The sequence below is a fragment of the Patella vulgata genome, chromosome 7 (assembly GCF_932274485.2).
Source record: "Patella vulgata chromosome 7, xgPatVulg1.2, whole genome shotgun sequence".
Lineage (NCBI taxonomy): Eukaryota > Metazoa > Mollusca > Gastropoda > Patellidae > Patella > Patella vulgata.
In genome coordinates, this window is record NC_065885.2 from 59,609,265 (window position 1) to 59,623,536 (window position 14,272).

Below are 14,272 nucleotides of genomic sequence, written 5' to 3' on the forward strand. Positions count from 1 at the left end.
AAGAGCTGACAGTTCTCACTATAATAGTTAAAAACTAGATACTGTAAAGGGAATTTGCTGAAAATTTCAGTCAAATTGATCGACTATGAACCGAGATTTTAGTGATTGAATATTGGGGCTAGCCTCGATCATCATTACTATAGTCGGTAGGATAAAAAAAAACATAGTCTCGATTATCCATTTTATGATTTAATTATGAATCTAAGTCGAACAGCAAATCGGAACCTAATCCAATAAATATCGCAGCCTAGCGATGCCATCGATAGTTGATTATGGTCTGGATAAGTTAACTAATGTCTAATTAATAATTTAGAAAACATTTCAGGCCTAAAGAAAGACCTGCAATAGGCAGATTCAGCTCTTGCATAATGTGTGTTTAAGCGGTTGAAAATTTGATATTTTTTGAAAAAGAAAAATGACGCACACAGACTTTAAGACTATCCAATATCAACATATCAAGTGGGCGCCATTAACATATATTTACATTAAAGTGGGGGTACCTTTTTAATTTGTATCAAAGGGTACGTGTTGGTCGAGTGGGCAGGACACGGGGCTCTCAATTACAATCTACCGGGTTCGATCTCAGCTTGGAACGAGTAGGAACCGGAATTTTTCAAGTCTGGTTCTTACTTTTCATAGGTTGCGTCTACATTCTAGTCATTCGGATGGTACGTAAAACCAAGATCTGCCCGTGTACACATAGGGTGCACGTAAAAGAACCCTCCAACCCTATTGGAATTCTAGATTATACGGTCTTTCCTTGAGTCAAGTGGCTTGGTTTCGATTCCCAGGTCGTACGTGACAAGGGGTGGCGTCGCCTGCTAGAATGGCTTAGTTTGCGTGTTCACCCCCCCCCCCCTGCCTCTCTCTTTCTCTCCCATTTGTATTGACCTACAATAATTTTATTGATAACATCTAAGTCACTAGTGTATTTATTTTACACTTATATCAAACCTTTTTAAACACTAACTTGGACAACGTTCGTTTATTGGATTATGTTAGAAGGGAGTTTATATCAAGCCATTACGTTATCTAATACATGTAGTATTTTTGGTAGCTATGATATTGGGCCGTAGTTGCGACTTTCAGAAATTGGTATGCATCATGCTAATCTAGGGGTATTAATGTCTTTATTCTAAATATGTGGGGTGTTCTTCCTATATAGTTTCCTCCCACTGCTAAAGACCCCGTACGCGCAAGCGAATTATTGAAATAAAATTAAATCATATGTTAGTCCCGAAATGACATAGTTTGTGTCGAGTTCACGTTAAACCCCATTCTCTCTATCCCTCTCCCCTCTCTCTCTCTATCCCTCCCCTCTCTCTCTCTCTCTCTCTCTCTCTCTCACTCTCTCTCGTTCTATATGATAATCACTAAATTATTTGGAACAATGTCTTAATTTTAGCGTAAAAGGGGCGTCAACTCATTCACAATCAGCAAATCATTTGAAATATTGGCAAGTCTTCGTTCGCATTAATTATATGTCGCGAACAATTCATGTTTTTCAGTAAATTCAACCTAAGATGCAACAATATCAATTTTGACCGAATCAAAGAGTGGGTGACATTTTAAGTATTTACAAGACGTAATTCGCATTAATAATATGTCGCAAACAATTCCGGTTTTTCAGTAAATTACAAAATAAAATGCAATAATGTTAGCAATATTAATTTTGACCGAATCAAAGGGTGGGTGCCATTTTAAGTATTTACAAGACGTAATTCGCATTAATAAAATTGTCGCAAACAATTCCGGTTTTTCAGTAAATTACAAAATAAAAATGCAAAAATGTCAACAATATTAATTTTGACCTAATCAAAGAGTGGACTCCATTTAAGTATTCACAAGACGTTATTCGCGTTAATAATATTATGTTGCAAACAAGTCCGGTTTTTTAGTTAATTACAAAATAAAATGCAATAATGTCAGCAATATTAATTTTGCCCGAATCAAATAGTAGGCGCCATTTTAAGTTATTCGCATTAATATTATGTTGCAAATAATTCATGTTTTTTCAGTAAATTACAACCTGAAATGCAATAATGGCAGCAATATTAATTTTGCCCGAATCAAAGAGTAGGCGCCATTTTAAGTTATTCGCATTAATATTATGTTGCAAATAATTCATGTTTTTGCAGTAAATTACAACCTGAAATGCAATAATGGCAGCAATATTAATTTTGACCGAATCAAAGAGTGGGTGTCATTTTAAGCCTTCACAAGAAGTTATTCGCATTAATTCGCAAACAATTTCTGGTTTTCAGTAAATTACAACCATACTAACTCGCCATTTAACGACTTCACCGAGATAATGGAACCAATAAAAAGACAATCAGTCAGGTAGAAATCGATGCTGTTTTTACACAAATTACTCACTAATCAACATTGAAAGAGGTAATTCAGGAAATTAATCGTGGTATATGTTTCATCATGAATGGCAAGTCCAACAGCCGAAGTACTTTTCTCACGTAGTCGTGAACTGGTCCGATCTGAAGAGGCATTCTCATTCTCACCCAATAAATTACAGTACAATCCCGCTATTCAGACCGGAAGCAGCAACCGATACCGCAAGTCACACGCTGAGTCTTAAACACTATATTTAAATTTTATGTCGGACTTTAATTAAAATATAAAACGTTTATATGCCGCAGACTTGTCTCAAATTTGGCATACAATCTAATTTGAATATGGCCGTCAATTCGAAAATTTATTTTTTACCTATCATGAATTTTTAGAATGATTATATAGAGTTAAAACTAAAAAAAATGTAGACAATTCGAAAATTTATTTTTTACCTATCATTAATATTTAAAATGATTATATAGAGTTAAAACTAAAAAAAATGTAGACAATTCGAAAATTTATTTTTTACCTATCATTAATATTTTAAAATGATTATATAGAGTTTAAACTAAAAAAAATGTAGACAATTCGAAAATTTATTTTTTACCTATCATTAATATTTTAAAATGATTATATAGAGTTAAAACATACTAAAAAACAACAACACCATATGCTTACATACAAATAGGTAAATTCTGAAATATTTTAAAGACGTCGGGGTGTTCTTTAATTCTTTCATATATCAGAACATAAATATACATATATCACTATACTGTACTGACAAGCCAAGTACTTTATGAAATAAAAAAAAACCCAGGAACCCTGATTAGTATGATGGTGTTATGCATTAACGATCTCTCTTTAAAGGCTCAATACCACTCTGGTTGTAACTGAATAATATTTCCCAATCTTTATTCTGGTCAACAAATTGTACTATTTTACAATATTCCAATTAATTGATGATATAAATTTCATCTTAACACACCTAATTTAAAATATTGGAAAATTCAACTAAATGATTTGAAAAGCCTGACGTAAAGCTTTTCAAATGTGACATGGATTTAAAAATATTTTTGAACCCTCTGGACAAGTAAAATAGGATTTAATGGATAATTTACACAACAGGTAGGACACTAATACATCTAGTACTTAGAATAAGGCTACTTTTTATTTTCTGGAGCTGTCAAGCCAGCAAGAGTGTTATTGTCCCTTTAAACGTACATTATGCAAGAGCGAAATCTGCCTATTGCGGGTCTTTCTGTAGGCCTGAAATGTTATCTAAATTATCAATTAGACATTAATGAACTTATTTTATTTAAACAATAATCAACTCTCGATGCCATCGTTAGCCTGCGATATTTAACGGATTGGAATACGGTTTGTGGTGGATGAATTAACGTAAAAATGTTTATTATCGTAACAAACAATCGAGGCTAGCCTAAAATTTAATCGCCAATATTTCGGTTGAGAGTGAAGCAATCTGACTGAAATTTTCAGCATATTCTGTTTTCATTATCTATTTTTATCTATTATAGCAAGAACTATCGGCTCTTTATCTAATCTTACCCAATGTCCCTTAAATGTAATGCGCGTTTTGTTTGTTTTTTGGGGTTTTTTTTTTGGGGGGGGGGGGGGGCAAAGCGGAGCCTGTTTACACTTTATAAAATCAATTATCATTTATTTGGAAAGATGAGACAGCTGACAATTTTGGATGGACGGTGTAACGTTTGCAAAAAAAAATTTTTTTAATAAAACTTACGAGTATAATAGACTCGAGGCACCAGTGTAAATGATGTACTTCCGGTACTACTACTGGAAGATGTGGGTCTGGAACTAGCCGCTGCCCCAGGAATCGGTGGTAAACTTATTCCATTCATTTTGTGACGTGTCATTCAGATGACGTCATTAGCGGGTGGTGTGCGTTGACGTCACAGATGATGCTTTCCATTGATTTTAACCGGTTTGAAAAATCATAATGTACTCTTGTTTGAACGTGTTGTTTTTTTGTAAATATTCAGGCAGATACCGTATCTTGCATGAACATAGATTTGTATATAATGTTAAAGCGGACGTTAAACACACATCGGATCACAATTATCAACTTCAACAAAACACACAAACAATTTTAATTCCGTTAAAATAAAAAGTCTCTATGCAATAATAAAAAGTTCGATGTGTCCGCCACAAAGATGAAGCAATCAATCACGTTTTATTTGTTCTTGAAATGTTTGAAAGATTTTCTACCTTATTGTCCACGACACAGGTGAGTTTTAACAAGTATATCCTTGGTCTTAAATAAGTTGATATACTTAAAAGTTGTTAGTTATCCGATAAATTCAGGACTAGTTGATCCCCTCTAGAATTAGAGTTGATCTTTAATCTGTTCTACCATGTCCAAGCCACAAGTTCCAACGTCACAAGTATCCCGTTTTACGTCACATGAGCAGAAATATATTAAGTTGGTCTAACATCTCCAATAATTCAAACCTAAGTGAATATCTCTCCGATGTTGACTGTGTGCTAACTGGATATTAAATGACATATAAGTCCAACCCACCTATATATATTTATATGTATAATATTGATAGAAATCAATCAGTCGATTGACTCACGATCGTCGATACACAATCTAACAATGGATCGATATATTGATTTCAACCCAGCGATCACCGATCATATACATACAATCATATCATATCAACACTTGACAATAACCAGTTCTAATCTATAATACTGGTCTACCAACAAAGGACCTAACACTGTCTTGCCAAAGACACAAATATGCAGACGTAAATGTTGAACAATACTCCAAACATAACGCTTTATTCGTGATCAACAAGGGGAACAACTGGTCCATGAAATTATAATTGTGATTAAAGGTTGCTCACTGGCTCGTGTTTAGTAGGTATAATATGATTTTGATTGTCAGCCAATTGCGTTACATATTACGATTATTAATTCGAAGCGCACTAACCCACACTTGCGTTGTATGTTATTTATTAAGTTTCTTTTATATCCATAGGTCTGTTATTCTGGAAAACCTAATATTACCTCTGGGGCCGTAGAAGTCGAGCGTTCAAGGCTTTTGCGACTGGCTCCTCTCGCAAGGAAACTTTTATCTGCGATATTACCCTAGGTGACAGCGGATGTTAAACCCAACCCTACTACTACTAGTACGACGACTACTACTACTACAACTACTACTACTACAACTACTACTACTACTACTACTACTACTACTAGTACGACGACTACTACTACTACTACTACTACTACTACTACTACAACTACTACTACTACTAATAGTACGACTACCACTACTACTACTACTACAACTACAACTACTACAACTACTACAACTACAACTGCTACCACTACAACAACTACTACAACTACTACTACTACTACTACTACTACTACTACTACTACTACTCCTTCTACTGCTACTACCACTACTACTACTACTACTACTACTACTGGGGGGTTGGATGGCTGAATGGTTAGCGTGCGCGCGCTGTATCATAAAGTCTGTCATTGAGTCGACTGGCGTGGTTTCGAATCCCCGGTTGTACGTGGCAAGGAGTAGGGTCGCCTGTCCAACCTCGTGGGTTTTCTCCGGGTCCTCCGGTTTCCCCCCACTGCTAAAGACCCCTACGCGTAAGCGAATTATGCAAATAAAATTAAACCATATGTTAGTCCCGAAATGACCTAGTTTGTGTCGAGTGGACGTTAAACCCCATTTTTCTCTCTCTCTCTCTCTCTCTCTCACTACTACTACTACTACAACTACTACTATTACTATTACTACTGCTACTTCTCCAGGTCCGCCGGATTCCTCCTACTGCTAAAGACCCATACATGCAAGCGAATTATTGAAATAAAATTGAACCATATGTTAGTCCCAAATTGACCTAGTTTGTGTCGAGGGGATGTTAACCTCTCTCTCTCTCTCTCTCTCTCTCTCTCCTACAAACAGGGAAATTGACTGCTGTGAAGTCCCTGTTAAGTAGAATAATAAATAACCCGTTTTAACTCAAGCACTCTCAAAAAACAGTTTCACTGACATGACACTGAGGTCCTATACTCGGCTTAGGATAAGAAAATGGAGCAGTTTCATGATACGTCGATACAGACGTGTAGATAACTTAACAAAAAACGCTTACAATAAATAAATCATGATTTTTTTTTTCTAAAAAATATGTAAAATGGAATATATATATGATATTAAATAAACAAGGGCAAACACGGCTCAATGGACAACTACTCGGGGTTCAAGGGCCCTCCTTTTCGTACCCTTTTTACCATGTTGCGAGATTTTATATTATTATCCGCACTAGTTTTTTACTTTGACTTTTTTTAGACTTGAAAGTTCCTTGTTTGAATGCTGACATGGGCCGAAAGTAACAAAAACAGGTTCTCAGTTGTTAGGGAGCCACGATGGCTAAGTGAGTAAGACGCTGGCTCGCTAGCCTGGAGGTCGCAGGTTCGCTTCGGTGTTGTACGAAAATTCCTTGGGGTTTTCCGGCGTGGCACGATGCCGGAAGTCGAAAAAGGGTACGGAAACGCTGTATTCCGAGCAACATGGTGGGAAATAAAATGAAATAGGAACTACTGTAATGGAGACGGGCAACGCCATACAGTATGCTATGAGGGACATTGTTTTGTTTTTTACGTGCACATCAGTGTGTACACGGGCCCTCGGTTTTCCATCCCATCCGAACAACTATACGCTATCCCTTATCAGGCCCTTGGTACGGCACCACTGACAAAGGGGAACCACGCCCGAAAATCACAATGAACTTTCTTAGTCAACACAGGGATCGAAAACGGGACCTCCAGGTTAGCAAGCGAACATCTTACTCACTGTGATACCGTGACAGTTGTCTAGTCGTTCGGATGGGACGAAAAACCGAGGTCCCGTGTACACATTGGCGTGCACGTAAAATATCCCTTGGCAGTTGGAATTCGATATAAGAGTAGGCCGGGCAAAATTTCTTCCATAGCACACAGTATGGCGTATGTCGTTTATATTATCCCAGTAGGAGCAGAACGGTAGGACGTTTGACGCCATTTCATTTAACGTGACCCCCAACATGATGGGGGCATTATATTCACATAAAACAATACTGACAGTCATAGACATGCTATTAAATACCTTGACTCTCAACATGGTGGGAGTATTATATTCACATAAAACAATACTGACTGTCACAGACATGCTATTAAATACCTTGACTCTCAACATGGTGGGAGTATTATATTCACATAAAACAATACTGACAGTCACAGACATGCTATTAAATACCTTGATTCCCAACATGGTGGGAGTATTATATTCACATAAAACAATACTGACAGTCACGGACATGCTATTAAATACCTTGAAGGTGACCTAACTTAATATAAAATATATCAAGGAGAAGATCCATGTTGATTAGGGTAATATGAAACATGTTGACGAAATTTGATAATTCAACACATGTTATATAATAGCGGTCTGTTGGTTTAATTAGAAGCTAGATCGTATAATTATCATTCTTTTCTTCCACTTTTAATAAAAAAAAATAATCAAAACCCTAAAATCTTTTTAAAAAATTGTATACTTAAACATACATTATGCAAGAGCTAAATCTGCCTATTTCAGGTTTTTCTTTAGGCCTGAAATGTTATATACACTATTAATTAGACGTTAAATATACATTACGATAAGACATCAGATCGGAGATCTCTGGAGTACAGATTAGCTCATTTTTATAAACTTAGGATTAATGAAACACTTATCCAAATATGGAATCCCACGCTTTAGAAAAGTGATAACCCGTCATCCGCTCCTCCTCCTCCTCGGTGCCCATATTAGAACATTGTGTTCAAATCCAGGGTAGCTTCTGTGCAACTGCCCAATCAGACAAAGGAAGTACCTGGCCAATTTCCACGGGGTCAGTACATAATTCATGCACGTATCCTCTTTATAAGGAACGTGCCGGGTTTAAGTTTTTTAGACATCATTTAGAGATCCTAGGAGAGACAATCATCCGGCGCTCCAAGCCGTACTGTAGTAGTGTATTTTCATAAAAACCAATCTAAATGATACACAATAAAGGCCTCTTCTAGTGTCTCTTTAATCAAAAAATATTGTTATATAACAGAATTAAACTGTTATCTATCAACGTCAGAAAAGAAATGTTACTTTAGTTTTAAAATAAAATACGCAATTTAAATCTTATTAATTCAATACGTATGCAAATTATACATAAAAATATACACTACTACAATACGACTAGCCGCTCGGCTCAAAGGCCGGAATGGTTCTCGCCACAGAACACGCGCTAAGGGATAGGGAACTTAATGTACTATCATAGATGTTGTAGTTTCCTGTATTTAATATATAAACATAGTGTTCCAGAGTTCATTGATCGCAGCGTAAAGTCCTACCGAGAAGAAAGATAGTTTCACTGGTCGGTTTCTGGAGGCTGCGGACAGGATAGTGTCACAGTACCGCTTTTCGGTGCCGAGCCGAAGGATAGTCACATCCGTTCCCGTAGTGTCACACTTCTCCATATTTGGACACAAGGGTGGTAAATTTACACCAATTCAAAGAGCTATAAATAGTAAATATCATAGAATGGATATGAGTTTGAGGTCTCGTCTAGTATAATTTTTACTTTAAAGATACATTCTCACGAAAGTATTTATCAGGTAGTTATTTCCAATAAAAGTATGTCAAATTTGGTATATATGGAAAGTATAGACGCCCAATCTTACTAGAAAAATACTGGATTACCCGAAAAACACCTATGGGACAAGCACTGGGCGAAAATGTCAGGGTATCACTTATTGGCTACCAGACGGCTTATTATTTACCAGCTTGACTTAAGGAGCGGTTGTTACTTCTTGATCGAATGGTTCTAGGCGGTTTTGGGAACATTGAGGGGTGTGAAAGTATAATAGACTCTGCAATTCAGAAAAAGAAGTTGGCAGACAATAATTAGGCCTCAATATGTATAGTAAATGGACAGTAAGTAATGACAAAAACATTCTGAAAAATGCCCTCCTCCCTCAATAAAGTTAGGTGACAAGCATGGCTTCTAAAAATAGATTTTGTATAGCGTGTGGTATCTCCTCGCGAATACAAAGTTTTGAGAGGGATATGAAGCACATATTTGATAGATTAATTAGTTTGAGTATATTTTTAGTCCAAATATATCATCAAATAAAACAGTTTGTACGCGGGAAGGTATCTTTAATGAGAGTTGTTTAAAAGGATATGAATAGAATGTAACGTCTCGCCAACACCATATATTTCACAAACATATGGTTTTTTTTCTATGGTTACATGCGATGTGGGGGAATTTAGCCCAGGCAGTGGCGTTGTTTCGATTCCGCGGTTGTACGTGACAAGGAATAGGGTCGCCTGTCAAACCTCGTCTATTTCCTCCTGATCCCCCGGTTTCCTCCCACTGCTAAAGACCCCTACGCGCAAACGAACTATTGAAATAAAATGAAACCAAGTGTTAGTCCCGAAATGACCTAGTTTGTGTCGAGTGGACGCTACCCTCTCTCTCTCTCTCTCTCTCTCTCTCTCTCTTTCGCCTGTGTGAGCCTATAATTTGATCATGGCAATCTAATATGAAATCTGGTCTCGGGTTAGATCAACGATTAGTGAACCGATACTACAATTAACGAGATAATCTCTAATTAATCTCCTTGAAGGAATTAATCCATTTATTCTGATATGCTTTGTTTCCAAAGGGTGCTTAAGTTACTCGAAATTATGCGTGGTTGAACGCCTTTTATGCGTGGTATTCCGTCAGGGGATTTTGTGAGTCGATGTTATCTGATTCTCTTAAGGTAAAATTAATAACCGTGCTATACGATTATAGACTTAAAGCTTAACCCTGCCAAATACCTTAACAAAAGAGTTTAATAGTTCAAATCACAGGGTTTAAGATTACAGATCAAAGCATAGTATGTAGCTATTTAGATTTATAGGCTTTTTAAAACAAGCAAATAAATTTATTTAAAAAATGTCGCCTTTATTGCACCAACCGATATAGTGAAGACTGCAGAAGACGGATATATGCCATGGAGAGAGAGAGAGAGAAATGGGGTTTAACGTCCACTCGACACAAACTAGGTCATTTCGGGACTAACATATGGTTTAATTTTATTTCAATAATTCGCTTGCGCGTAGGGGTCTTTAGCAGTGGGAGGAAACCGGAGGACCCGGAGAAAACCCACGAGGTTGGACAGGCGACCCTACTCCTTGTCACGTACAACCGGGGATTCGAAACCACACCAGTCGACTCAATGACAGACTTTATGATACAGCGCGCGCACGCTAACCATTCAGCCATCCAACCCCCCCTATATGCCATGGGGTGGGGTGGGGGGTCATGACATCGGCGCTACGGCCTACTCTTGTTTTATTTTTAGGACTGCCATGGGATCTTTAATATGCGATTAGACGTTTTCTTTTTGCCATGCCGTCCATCCTTCACAACAACTGACAAGAAATGGTGATGATCCAAGAAAGAATTCAAAATATGATAAATGTCGATATGTTATTTGAATTTTAATTTTGTTTTCTTCAATGCTGTTCCTCACATTTCTTAAACATTTTGTGCTTTGTCTATCCTTTGATTGCATTTTCCAGTTGGGCACGTGTTAAGCAAACATATAAATTAATATGAATAACGTTAATTTTTACTTTCTTCTAATTTGAGAGAGAGAGAGAGAGAGAGACAGAGAGAGAGAGGGGGGTTAACGTCCACTCGACACAAACTAGGTCATTTCGGGACTAACACTTGGTTCAATTTTATTTCACTAATTCGCTTGCGCGTAGGGGTCTTTAGCAATGGGAGGAAACTGGAGGACCCAGAGAAAACCCACGAGGTTGGACAGGCGATCCTACTCCTTGTCACGTACAACCGGGGAATCGAAACCATGCCAGTTGACTCAATGACAGACCTTAAGATACAACACGCACATGCTAAGCATTCGTCCATCCAACCCCCCTTCTTCTTAATTGACAAATATTAAACCAAATCCTTCATCCTAGGTGTGAATTTGTCGATTGAATAAAAAACAATCCCGTAATTTGAGCAAACACGAATTAACAATTCATATTTATCAAGTAATTTTAGATACTTAGGAACATAAAGTAGATAAATAAAATAATATTTAATTGCTAATTTTAAATGTTTGCTTTATCGATTGGGTAAGGTTTAATCGTCGTGTGAGATTTTCAACATTTTGGGTTTTTTGGCGAAAATGTCAACTAATGCATATTTGTTAATTAAACGTCTGTTTTTTGCCAAATCTAACATTTTTGTTAACTTTCACAGAATTCACGCGAAGAAGTTTCCGATTTTTGATGGTTACTTATCAACAATACGTGTTTATATGATAAAACTAAGGAATCTGTTCAGACTTTAGATATAGTTGAACAACAGACAGTATGATTAAAACACAGATCCTATTTCGTTTCGATTTTTTTAGTTCAAAATTTTGTTTTACTTGTCATTACTACACTAAGATCTGGAAAAGTTGTTATATAACCCGCGTTCTGGATGATGTGAGGGATTATCCAATGAAACGATCTGTTACGGAGAGTTTTTGGTGTGAGGTGCACGGAGCTGCAGACGTTGATCGGTTAATCAAATGTCTGACGTTATAGGGTCAAAAGCTGCTCGTATGACCTCTGACGCGACATTCCACTACAACCGGTCAGATTTCCATGTAGTAGAGACCATCGACAGTATAAAAATAAAAAACGAAACGAAATACAGATCTGTAGTTTAATCAGATTTTTAATAGTTGCTTATCAACATTACGTGCCTATGTGATGTGCATGTTTCTAAACTTTAAAAATTGTTGCATAACATGTTTCTATGTTGATTTCCTTAAAGGAAGTTTCAGATTTTTTTATGGCTATCCATCAACTGTACGTGTTTATGTGATGAAACTAGTGGATCTGTTTGAACTTTAAAATAAGTAAATAACATATTGTAGAAGTTAGAATCATTCGGTACTAAATACACACTGCAATTATCCTTTAAAATAATGGAAAGGTATCATATACACAGAACAGCACGTCCGACAGACAGAGTGACTGTCCTGGAAACGGGATAAAACCTAGACTCTTGAATGAATGTACAATTTGGTATTTAAAGAAGCTAGTATCTAAGGATTAAAATTTAAACAATCAAAAAACGTGGTAACAATATCATATAAAAGACAATAATTACAAATATTAAGTTTTAAGCGTATCATAATATTCAAACTATTAATGAATGATCACCGTCGACTACCACGCATGTAGTCATGCCAGATTAATGGCTCCAGCTATAATTGGTATTAAAATAAATCTATCGAAATACAATTAACTTAATAAAATAACACATTGGACATTAAATGAAGGAAGGAACGAATTATATCGCCATTAGATTTTTAATGGCTGCCCATCAACAGTACGTGATAACGTGATCAAACTAGGAAATAAACTATAATATTTGTTAAATTCTCTAAAGGCTTCACATCTAAATAGAAAGATCTCGGTTTGTTTTCACAAATAAAATGAAATAAAATGGGGTTTAGCGTCCTACTGTTCTGCTCCGACTGGGCTATGAGGGACATTTTGCCCGGACAGCGGCGCTATGGTCTACTCTTATATCGAACTCCAACTGCCGAGGACTCCTTTACGTGTACACGCTTGCAATAAAATAGGTTTAACTTTTCTGGTGGCCTATTTTTTGAATTCCAACTGTTGAGGCATCGAGGGTTTTTTTACGCGCACGCCAAAGTGTGAACGGGACCTCAGTTTTTCGTGCCATCCGCAGGACTAGACACAGTCCTTACCAGGTCCTCCGTCCTCCACTAAATGAAATGAGATGAGGTTTAACGCTTCAACACCACCCAGGCTAATGAAAACGGGTGTGCGCTAAGTAGTGTGCTATTGTATACCATTATTTCGAATTCCAACTGCCAAGGGAACTTTAACGTTCATCTACAATTTGTACATTTGTACACAGGACGACGGGTTTCCGCACCACAGGAATGTTTCCATGGCAGGCCGCCCGTCCTTCACATCTGTCCACAAATGTTTATTTGTGAAACGGGTATGTTGATTGGTTCTTTTAATGATGGGAACCTCTGTGAGTAATACGTTGCTAAAGGAACTGTCTTTCGAGATACTTTCGCTGTTAAATGTGGGACTAGGGGGTTTGGATGGTCGAATGGTTAGCACGTGCGCGCTGTATAATAAGGCCTGTCATTGAGTCAACTGGCGTGGTTTCGAATCCCCGGTTGTACGTGACAAGGAGTAGGGTTGCCTGTCCAACCTCGTGGGTTTACTCTCACTGCTAAAGACCCCTACGGGCAAGCGAATTATTGAAATAAAATTAAACCATATGTTAGTCCCGAAATGACCTAGTCTGTGTCGAGTGGACGTTAAACTCTCTCTCTCTCTCTCTCTCTCTCTCTCTTGATATTGGGTCAATGCAACCATTTATCTTAAATGGTTTATGGTTTAATAGGCTACGTGTCAAGACGATTGTTAAATTTTTTCCTCGACCCATTTTTTACCCAAATTTATAAATCTCTATCTGTGACAAAATCCATTGAGAGACTTTTTTTGGCCAAAGGATAAAACTGGTACGGTTAACTTCGAGTGCTGGCAAGTAGCGATTAAAATTGATTAGAAATTCTCTTGATGGTACATGATGATTAGCCAAATGACACACCCTTTTATTTAGTTTGTAACTCCCTTCCTGCGAAACAACATACAATCGCAAAGTGACAAAAAAAATGGCAGTTGGTTGAAAATACTTTCAATTGATTCAAACATAGATCTGTATTTCGTTTCGTTTTTCATACTTTCGATGGCCTACACTACATGAAGATCTGACCAGTTGTACAGGGGGTCGTGTAA

General features: G+C 37.0%; 1 protein-coding gene across 2 annotated transcripts in view; it reads right to left on the reverse strand.

Moving 5' to 3' along the window:
* LOC126827500 (uncharacterized) overlaps nt 1–4,856 on the reverse strand; it is a 40,387-nt gene extending 35,531 nt beyond the window's left edge. For both annotated transcript variants that reach the window (XM_050556900.2, XM_050556899.2), the window contains exon 1: nt 4,103–4,856. In XM_050556900.2, coding sequence (XP_050412857.2) covers nt 4,103–4,235 — 133 coding nt within the window. In that variant the 5' untranslated portion in view covers nt 4,236–4,856. The remainder of the gene's footprint in view (nt 1–4,102) is intronic.
* Between the last annotated feature and the right edge of the window lie 9,416 nt (nt 4,857–14,272).